Raw genomic sequence first — 10,437 nt, 5'->3', positions numbered from 1 at the left:
GGGGGGGGGGGGGGGGGGGGGGGGGGGGGGGGGGGGGTTGGGGGGTTGGGAACAGTCCCAGCCAAGCCTTTGGGCACTACTGTGCGCTAGGCACCGGGCCCGGCGCTCCAGCCGCAAGCCGCTCCCCCCTCACAAAGCTGGGAGGCCACACAGCCAGCGAGTGGCAGGGCTGAGATCTGAACCCATGCTCCGTCTGCGCTCTCAACTGCCACCTTATATGGCCTTAAACTTCAGATAACTGGGAAATAATAGGTAACCCAAATGAAAATAACCCCCAGGGCCCAGGGCCTGGTAAATCCAGAAGAGCAGAGAGTGCGCGCAGGTCACCTTATGCAGAGCATCGCCAGGCTCATAGCTCCCATTCCCTAGGATTCACTGCCTGCCAAACCCCCGCCCCCCGCCCCCCACCCTTGCCACCCACTCCAGGCGCAGGCACTGCATGGCGGGCCGCGGGTGCCAGCCATAGGGATCCAATCTGCCTGACAGCCATGGTCCCTGCCCTCCTGATGCCTACAGTCCAAACCAGCCAAAAACTAAATATTTCCCAATTCTGATAAGCATTGCAAAGGAACCAAGAAAGATGCTGGAATAGAGAATATTTTGGAAGGGGGCACCTAGGTGAAAAGGTGTGGTCTGAAAGGGGTTCTGGGGAAGTGACCTGAATGATTCAGAGATGCCCATGGGATAAGGTTTCCAGGGGGAGGACATGGGCAGTGCAAAGGCCCGGAGGCAACAAAGAGCTTGAGCTGCTCTAGAACACCAGCCCCAGATTAGTTCAGCTGGAGTAGGGTAAGAGAGGGAAGAGGGGCAGTGGTGAGAGGGCGAGGGTGTCAGAAAACGTGCTAGGGGCTTTATGGACTTTAGGTGGGAGCCTCGCCACAGCCCTGAAAGGTGTGTTCTGTTTTCCTGCTGGTGAGACTGATGTTCAGAGAAGGAAGGGCACTTGTTGGAGGCCACACAGCCGATCAGAGGCAGAGCGGGGAGACTCACTTAGTTTGTCTGCCTTCAACCCTTCCCATGTTATGTTGGCTCTACCACACAGAAAATAAACCAATAAAGCATATACATATTTAATTCATGAAAAAAATGTAAGCATGTCTTAAAACAACAAACAAACACTTGGGTGGCATGGAAGAAAGAATCCAAAAAACAGAGACTACTTTTTTTTTTTTTTTAAGTCAGGGCAAGCACATTCCTGCCTTCGTACATTTGCACTTGCCTGTCCTGCTTCCTGGATGCTCTTCCCTAGATACCCACAGGGCTGGCTCCCCCAGCTCACACGTCACTGCTCAAATGTCGCCTCCTTGGAAAGTTCTTCCTGGACTAAAATCACCTCTTCCCCCACGGTCCCTGTCCCCCTCTCTCCCAGCTCCTAGCTTTCTCTCCAAAGCACTTATGATCACCTGGCACAGGATCACCCTTCCCTTGTGCCATATTTTACTTATTCCCTTGTTTACTGTCCAAGTCCTCCACTAGAGCATCAGCTTGATGAGAGCAGAACTCTATCTTGGAACCACAGCAGGGTGCGTGGCACGTAGGGTGCTCAGTGAAGGTTTGTTGAATGAATGAATAGGTGATAATCTACAGACAGAATGCCGATCCCTCTACACACTGACCAGAAAAGGCGATGTGGAAACAGCAGGTCAGCCCTACGGCTCATGCTAGCATGAGGATAAGCACGTGCCAGGAGACCCCCCCAAATGTTTCTGAATAACTGGGGCTATGAGAAAGCATGGCGCTTCTGGTTTGAGCCGGCTTTGGTCATGCCACTCAGCATGGACTCCCCTTCCCAGTAGGAACAGAAGAAAACCTGTAATGTTGCAGGAAAAGGAGCCAGAGTTCAGGGATTCCTTAGAGCACTTGGGGCAGAGCACTGGGGACCTGCAGTGGGCAGCCCAGAGCCCAGGTAAAGCTGGTGGCTGGACACAGGTCTGCCTCTATCCCCCTGCCCACTGCACCCCCCCCCCCAGTAGGAGCCAGTTGCCAATGCTCCTGGGTGGAGGCTTAAGTCCACCTGCTTCTCTGTGCATTCCCAAGGGGACCCAGGCCCCCTTCTTCCCGTCCCCTGTGTAGCTGGGTCTCCTGTATCTTTCTTACCCCACCCACCAGAAGCAAACTGACCTGCTATGTCTGAAACACGTGTCCTAGCATGGGGCCACAGCCCTGGGCTCGGTCTCACCTCTGACACCCCCTGGCTCTGTGACCACAGTTTTATGAGCCTCAGTGTCCTCTATCTGCAAAATGGGCCAATAATAGTAACTACCTCATAGACTGGGTGAAGATTGGAAGAGATTACACACACTAAGCCATCAACATAGTACCTAGTGCACAGTAAATACCTATTATTATAGTTCTTCGTCTCTGCCTTTTTAGGATGTGACCTGCCAATGTCCCCTGGGCCTCACCTTGCCCATTTCCTGATTTCTGCCAAGAACCCTGGACTTTGCCCTAGGAGCCAGACCTGATACAGTGAGGTTTCGTGCTTGGCCCTTCCTTCTTGGCCTCGGTCTTTCCATCTATGAAATGGTCACAGGCTAAGCCCAATGACCTCCAGGGTCCCAGGAGTTCTGATGTCTACCCCACCTCACCCTTCCCTTGTGCAAATATCTTCAGTGGCTCCTGCAGCCCAGGGCCAGCTCCTTTCTCATGCTTTCACAACCGGTGGCCGCCGGCCCTCCCCTCCTGCCCCTCTCCAGTCTGGCCGGGGTGAAGTCCTTCGAACCCTCTGATGCCTCACACGCTCTTGCTCCTCAGGCCTCTGCACGGCGGCCTCCCCTGCCCGGATCTCCATTCTCCCATGTCTCCCTGGCTAACTCCTGCTCAGCTTTTCTGACACCCGCCTTGAATACACTGGAGGCTCCTGCTCTGTGCTCCCACGGCCCCTAGGCTCCACCCCTATGGCCTGTATCATACTATGGGCCTAAGCTGCGCATCCCCCAGGGCTGGGCCTGTCGGGTTTACCTCTCTGGCCTCAGCCCAGGCCAGGGCCTGACAGAGAGCTGGGGGCTCACTGACTGCTTCCCCAGTAAACACAGGAACAAAGTAACCCTAAGGACCCCTCCACCCTGACAGTCCTCTGGAGCCAAGGCCCTTTCCAGGCCCCTGTGATGCTGGGGGAGAGTGACCCCAGGGGACCCACCTTGCAGGTGTACTCCGTGCCTATGGGGCAGCGCAGGGCATGGTAGGCTCGGCCACCTTCCTCGGGCTCCAGGAGGACATAGGGCCCAAGCCGGGAGGCAGTGGTCACAGCGAGGGCCTGGGCTGGAGCAGGGGGTGGGATCAGGGGCAGCGGGCAGGGGGACAGCCGGGGCTGGGGCCCACTTCGAGCTTGTTTCCGGGTGGGACATTCGGTGTCTAGGTCACTGTCCAACTCCAACCGCTTCCTCCTGGACGGGGCACCCATAGGAGCAGCCAGAGGGGTGACTTGCATCTACAAAGAAGGGGGTAAAGCACTGAAGGGAGGCTGCTTGGTGGCAACCCCCTTCCCTAGCTGTTATGGAGGATGACTTGGCAGTGTGCATTAAACTGACAAATGCACTTACCCTTGACCAGGTGTCCCACTTCTGGAAATTTATCCTCCCATTAAAATGCTCACCAAAATATTAAACACAGGAAAAGCTGTTCAGGAGAGCCTTGTATCTAATAGCAAAAGGTGGGAAACACCCCCAAATGGCCATCAGCAGGGGGCTGGTTAAACATCATGGTACGGCCACACGGCAGACTACAGTACATGGACTGCCTTGGGAGGGAGACCCCACATTGAGTGAAAGGCCATAATCCCAAAGTGGTAAAAATGCAACAGCAGGTGGCTGTAGTCAGACATTCCTGGGTTCTAATCCTGGCTCACACCCTTCCTGGCTGGGTAGCCCTGGGCAAGTCCTGCAGTCTTCCCCGGCCTCAGTTCCCTCACCTGTAAAGGGGGAGCAGGATGCAAAGCCCATAGGATTTTTACGATGATGAAATGAAAACACAAATAATTTAGAGCGACCTGTTGCAGGGTGGCTGTCAGCAAACGGTCACGGTCCATTGCTACTACTATCATTCATAGCCGAAGGCGCTTGTGTTCTCCTTGGGACTATCCCTGGGGTGGCTCTTCCAAGGCCACAGCAACACTCCAGGCTCTGCTTTGGCTGGATCCATGCCTCAGAGGCTGGTAGGGCCTGGGATAAGCTCCATGGGGCAGGTGGTTACCCTAACCGAGCAAAGGACTTCGCAGGCCACACTGCAGGACTAGAATCTCCACTGTAGGATGGAGGTAGCCCCTCATATCTATTTCTCGCTGCTCCCGGACACCTCTGGGGGAAGAAGGGCTGGTCACACCAAACACACTCACAGAACCCAGAGCAGACAGCTGTACACACACCCCTCAAAACCACAGTTTGTCCAAGCCAGCCAGCTGAGACACCACATCGAGGGCAGAGAGGGGCACGCACATCGTTAAGTGACACACACCTCATCCTCCGTGGGCAAGTGTGCAGGCATGCACACACAGAGCCCTCGCACCCATCACGCTCCCCACTGCACGACCGACAGCAGGAAGGTCACTGGCACCGTCTGACACGAGCCCCATCCCCCTCGGCCGCCTCGCCCAGCCCTCCCCAGCCAGCCTCCTCGGGTGGGAGCGGAAGCGGCGGCCAGCGGGTGTCCCGAGGCAGAAGATTCAGCGGAAACGGAGCGGCGGGAGGCGGAGAGGCAAGGCAAGGAGGCTGGGCCCCAGGGCTGCGAGACACCCCAGGGTCCGCAGGCACAAAACACACACGCGCACAGCACAACCTGCGACCCGCAGCCGCAGCGCCAGGTGCACACCTGCGGCGACGCTCCGTGCGCTCCGGGGTCCCGCACCCCGCATCCTCGCTTCCACTCGCCCTGCGCCCGCCCCCGTCCCCAGGGCACCCCAGCCCGGCCCCAGCCGTGTCCCCCGCTCGGCCGACACCTGCCACCAGGTACGCAGCCCTCCCCACAGCTTGCAGCGTCCGCCGAGACACATTCCCCCCCAACCCCGCAAGGTCACGCGGACCCCCAGGCTCACCCTACAGCGACACAGACCCTACACAGAGTCCCCGGCGCCCCCCCACCCCCGCAACAGGCCCCTCACACACACGCCTCCCCTGCCCCACACTCACCGCTCGGGGCGACACTCCCACACCTCTGTCCCCGCCTCCCTCCGCCCCCCGGATACCGCCGCCACCTTCGCGGGGGCGCACCCTCCCACCCCGCCCTCCACCCCCGCGCGCTCGCGGCTCCGGCCCCTCTCGGGCCCCGCTGGGTACCTGGGCCGGGCGTGCGGCAGGGGTCCTGAGTCGCCGGGGCACTCCCACGTGGCCGGGGGCCCGCTGCGACGTGACCGAGCTCGGGACCCCGGCCCCCCGCAGCCGGACACGTGTGGAGCCGCCGGCGCTTCCGCCGCGAGTGTCTCCCGGCGCCAGCGCCGGCTCCGGCCCCGGCCCGGGTGATGCAAACCTGCGCTAATCGGCCACCGCCTGCGCGCGGGCCCGGGATTGCACCATCCCCCGGGCTCCGCCCCTGGGGTCACCGCCCCGGCGCGCCCCGCCCCGCCCCCCTCGCCTCACCTGACCTCCAGGGGTGCCTGGGCTCCACCTCCTCCCCTACCTGCCCCGCGCACACACCCCCTACTGGCTCTCCCTATCACCTTGGAAAGAGCACTTTAACTTTTCTGAGCCTCAGTTTCCCCGTATGTGAAATGGGGAGAACATCCTCCCCTTTCAGATGCGGAGGAGAAAAAGAGCAAACCGTGACGGTTTCCGCGTGCTTTCCTGTTCATAAAGAACCTTCCCACCATTGCTTTATTAACTTTAGGAAGACCCTCGGCAATCAGAAAGCCCCGCTCGTCCCATCCTACTAAGGGGTAGCCTGGGGCCCAGTGCTGGGAAAGCAGCCTGGGAGCTCTGCAAAGACTGCAGACTTAGGAGCTGACTCCGGACCCAGAAGAGCTAGTGTGGTGCCCTGGGGATGCCTGAGGTCGGGCAGGCTTCACAGCGTTCATTGAGGCAGTGCAGCCTAATGGTTAAGAGCCAGTGCCTAAACCAGCGTAAGAGTGCACCCCCTACCTTTGCACATACGCACTGTGCAACCTCAGGAAAGCTACTTCAAACCCTGCTGGGACTGAAGTTCCTCCTCTGTAAAATGGGCTTATAGGAGTCTCACTTCACAAGATGTTTGCTGGGACAAAATACTTAGAACTATGTGGCACATCCTAAGTGCTCAATAAATAGAATGGAGGCTCAGAGAGGGGAAGGCACCCATAACAGGATTTGCAGCCCAAGCCTAGGAGGCCCTGGGGCCACTTGCTGTTTGGTGAAGCATCACTGTACAGCCCTAGGGGTCCAGCACCTTTCTGGGAAATCCCTTTTAGGTCTTGATGTCTGAATGCACCAGGGTCAAAAAATAACTCCTCCAGGCAGAGGTTGGATGAATCGTGGGTGGAGTTACCTTTGTTTCTCAGGTTCCAGAACCCCAGGGAGCAGCTCACCTGTGTCTCAGGACCTTCAGGGCTCATCAGGGTGTTCTGGGATCTCATTTAACCCTGGAGACTCCCCTGCCAGGGAGCGACTAATGAACTCATTTTCTACACCAGGACCTCTAGACTCAAGTGGAAAATCCCACAGCAGTAAGGGACAAAGAAAGGTGGGTTTGGTTGTTTTCTGAGCTTCTCTCTGAAGCCAAAACTGTGCTGGGTGTGCTCAGACATCCTTAACTTTGTCCATGCTGTGTCAGACCCTGTTCTAAATGCTGGGGGCTCAACAGTGACAAGACTGACCCATCCCTGCCCTCACAGATCTCATAAATCAGTGGGAAGACAGACCATTAGCAAGAAAATAAAATCAATAACCAAGATCATTTAAAATTGATGTCATGTATTTTCTTGAATAAAGAAATAGGATAGATTTGAATAGGATAGATTTGTCCTCTATCAGATATGAGTGAGGGGTGTCTATTTTTATGAGGGTTCATCAGGAAGGTGATGTTTAAACTAAGATCTTAAGGAAGAGATGGGTGAGAAGTGCAAAGATCTGAGGAGACGCAGAAAAAGTAAGTGCAAAGGCCCCAAGGCACTTAAGGAACTATGAGATAGTCACTATGACCTCTATTCTACAGATGAGTGAAAGTAAGGGGCTTACCCAAGAGCACCCAGCTGGTAGTATGAAGCAGATTTGAGATTTGCTGGGGCAACTAACTCAGGTGGCCACACTGTTCAGGGGCATTTTGCCACCTTCACCTGGACTGGTGGATATGGCTTCTGGAACTGTACCCAGTGCATGGCCCCCCAGGTGTGGGGGTGGGCCTTGTCACAGTTGAGGGTGTCAAATCCCAGTTCTCTAGACCAACAGAACATAAAATATAAGTCACACTTGTAGTTTCAAATTTTCTAGTCATGCATTAAAGAAGAACAAAAAGAAATTTATTTTTTTAAAAGATGTATTTATTTATTTGAGAGAGAGACAGCATGCGTGCACATGGGGGGGAGGGGCAGAGGGAGAGGGAGAAAGAGAATCTCAAGCTAACTCCCCGATAAGCGTGGAGCCCGACAGGGGGCTCGATCTCACAACCCTGAGGTCATGACATGATCTGAAATCAAGAATCAGACACTCAACCAGCTGAGCTACCCAGGCGTCCCTGGGTGAAATTAATTTGAATAATATATTCTATTTAATCCAATATATCTAGCATACTATCATTTCAACAAATAATAAAAAATTATTAATGAGATCATCTAATTTTTTTCCTTACTGATTTTTCAAAATCTGGTATTTTATACTTAGTTCAGAAAGAAATCAGCGTGGGAGCTAAATTGTCAGTGCTTAAAGTGAAATGTTATTCTACCAAAACAATTAAATTGTGTCTAACGGACAAAATGTTTCATCTGCATTAAAATTAAAAGTTCAATCACATGAAAAAATTGAGTTTCTTAGTCATACTAGCTCTATTTTAAATGCCCGTAACTTTATGTAGTAAATGGTTACCAAATTGAGTAGCACAGCCCTAGAGCAAGATTTCCTGGCACATGATCCAGGGAGTGTAGCAAAGAAGTGAAGGGCCTGTTGGGTTGATGGTATAGATGCTAAATAACCTTGAGCTTCAGTTTTATGTAACTATAAAACGGGATTAATTATACCCTTCCTTGCATTATAGTCCTAAGGATTAAATGCATTAAGGTATCCTCGAGTCAGATCACATTTCGTGGGTTCAAATCTTACCACTTCCAAGTGATAAAATTTCAGGTAAATTCCTTAAGCTCTCTGTGCCTCAGTTTCCTCATCTGTAAAATGGAGATAATAATAGTACCTATTTCACTGGTCTGTCGTGAGGATGCAATGACTTAATATTTGTGAAGTGACTGGAATATAAATGCTATATAAATATTTGTTAAAAAGTAAGAAAATAAATGGTGACCAACTCCCCTCCCCAGTAAAATGCAAAAATGTTCACTTTCCTAGAGAGAGAATTTGGCTTTCATGAATTTCCTTCTCTCCAGGCTTAGACATTGCACTACTCTGGTTTCTGAGCCAAGCAGGCTGCATGTCTATTTGCTGTAGTTCTGCTGGCCCTCAGCACTGGGGACTGCGGCGAGGAACTCAGGCTGTACTCCGAGAGAGGAGAGGCATGGGGGTCCAAGGACCCATGACAACAGCTCCTCGCCTCCTTCCTTTCTACCTGGCCTGGCCAGTGCTTCCCACACGCCTGAGAATCCACCACTGGTGTCCTTCATCTTTATAACTTCTCCCCCACAGAAGTCGAACAATGCCTTGGAAAGATATGTGGTTGGATTCCAGGTCTGGCTAAAGCCATGGGTCCTGTGAGATGGTGGGCAGGTCATCTCCCCTTTGGGAGCCCTGCTGTTCTTCCCTGTAAAATAGGAAGGAAGAGTTGGATTAAGTCAGTGTTTTCCAAAATATAAAATGTACACCAATGGTAGGATGCCAGGTAGTTTTAGGGTCTCCAAACTATTAAATAACATGGAATCAGACCGTGATACAGGTATTTCCTTTTGATTTTCTTCCTGCTCCTCCAGTTACTAGGGAGAAAGTCTCATTTAACAGCTTCTATGTCTTTTTTTTTTTTTAAGATGTATTTATTTATTTAAGGTGGGGAGGAGGGGCAGAGGGAGAGGAAGAGAGAGTCCCAAGTAGACTCCATGGTGAGCCTGGAGCCTGATGCAGGCCTCTATCTCACAACCCTGAGATCAGGACCCTGAGATCACGACCCGAGCTGAAACCAAGGGGCGCCTAATCCAGGCGCCCCAGCTTCTATGTCATTAATACCTTCCTTGTTAAGGGAGAAAAGCAGGGTCAGTTCAGAGCCTTCAGCAAGAGACAGGATTTAGGGGCGCCTGGGTGGCTCAGTTGGTTAAGCGACTGCCTTCAGCTCAGGTCATGATCCCAGGGTCTGGGAATCGAGCCCCGCATCCGGCTCTCTGCTCCACGGGAAGCCTGCTTCTCCCTCTCCCACTCCCCCTGCTTGTGTTCCCTCTCTTGCTGTGTCTCTCTCTGTCAAATAAATAAATAAAATCTTAAAAAAAAAAAAGAGACAGGATTTAGCTAGACTCTAAGAATCTTTTTTTTCTGTTCTTGTATTCAATGATTTTTTATTTTTTTGAATTGTTTTATTTTTTTATTTTTTGAGAGAGAGCTCAAGCAGGGGGAGGGACAGAGGGAGAGGAAGAGCATCTCAAGCAGGCTCCATGCTCAGCGCAGAGCCCACTGTGGGCTTGATCTTGGGCCTCTGAGATCATGATCTGAGCTGAAATCAAGAGTCTGAGCCAAAATCAAGAGTCAATCAACCGAATGAGCCACCCGGGCGCCCCCTTGTATTCAATTTTATAGCCATTTCCTCTTTATGGAAAATGATGGCTTTCCATTTTAAGTGAGTGATTTAAATTTTCCATTTTAAATAGATTTCCCTACGTTTTTAAAAATGAGCTGATTGAAAGAAAAACACTACAGAACTCACAGTACAAATGGGTAAACAGATTTGGGCCAATGGATCTGGGAATGACAGTAGGTGATTCAAGAGTTGCAGTCCTCAGCTCAGGCTCCTCTTGGGGAGCCCTTATTAGGCGACTGGGCACCTCCTTCCTCTCTGGGGTCTCCCAGGGGCTTTGAAAAATCCTTCATCATCTGAATCTCGCTCACGCTGGGCCCCAGGAAAGGCAGGAAGGCCAGTGCCTGGCGCAGCATCAGCCCAGCAGTGGCCCAGCGGCACTTACAGCTCTGCTGGGTCATCCAGGCCTGTCCTCTGAGTATGGGAATGTGATTCTTTGCGCATGGATGGAGCGTGGCCCCATGTGGGTGCTTCCCTTGCATCATCTTACTGCATTCTCAGACTTCCCCACCAGGTTCCTGTTTTCATGCCTGGAGGCAGATGAGGGAACTGGGGCTCAGAGAGTGACATCACTGGCCTAAGGAGTAAGTGGGGGCC

The 10,437-nt window shown here is 53.1% G+C and overlaps 1 protein-coding gene across 1 annotated transcript in view; it reads right to left on the bottom strand.

The window, feature by feature from the left end:
* Positions 1-3,598, bottom strand: part of TRIB3 (tribbles pseudokinase 3) — a 9,578-nt gene extending 5,980 nt beyond the window's left edge. The window contains exon 1 of the mRNA XM_021689183.1: positions 3,140-3,598. Within this exon, the coding sequence (XP_021544858.1) occupies positions 3,140-3,430 (291 nt within the window). The 5' untranslated portion in view covers positions 3,431-3,598. The remainder of the gene's footprint in view (positions 1-3,139) is intronic.
* Between the last annotated feature and the right edge of the window lie 6,839 nt (positions 3,599-10,437).

Source organism: Neomonachus schauinslandi, chromosome 10, assembly GCF_002201575.2.
Source record: "Neomonachus schauinslandi chromosome 10, ASM220157v2, whole genome shotgun sequence".
Taxonomy (NCBI): domain Eukaryota; kingdom Metazoa; phylum Chordata; class Mammalia; order Carnivora; family Phocidae; genus Neomonachus; species Neomonachus schauinslandi.
The sequence above is the reverse complement of the archived record's forward strand: the minus strand, read 5'-3'. Positions and strand labels throughout refer to the sequence as shown.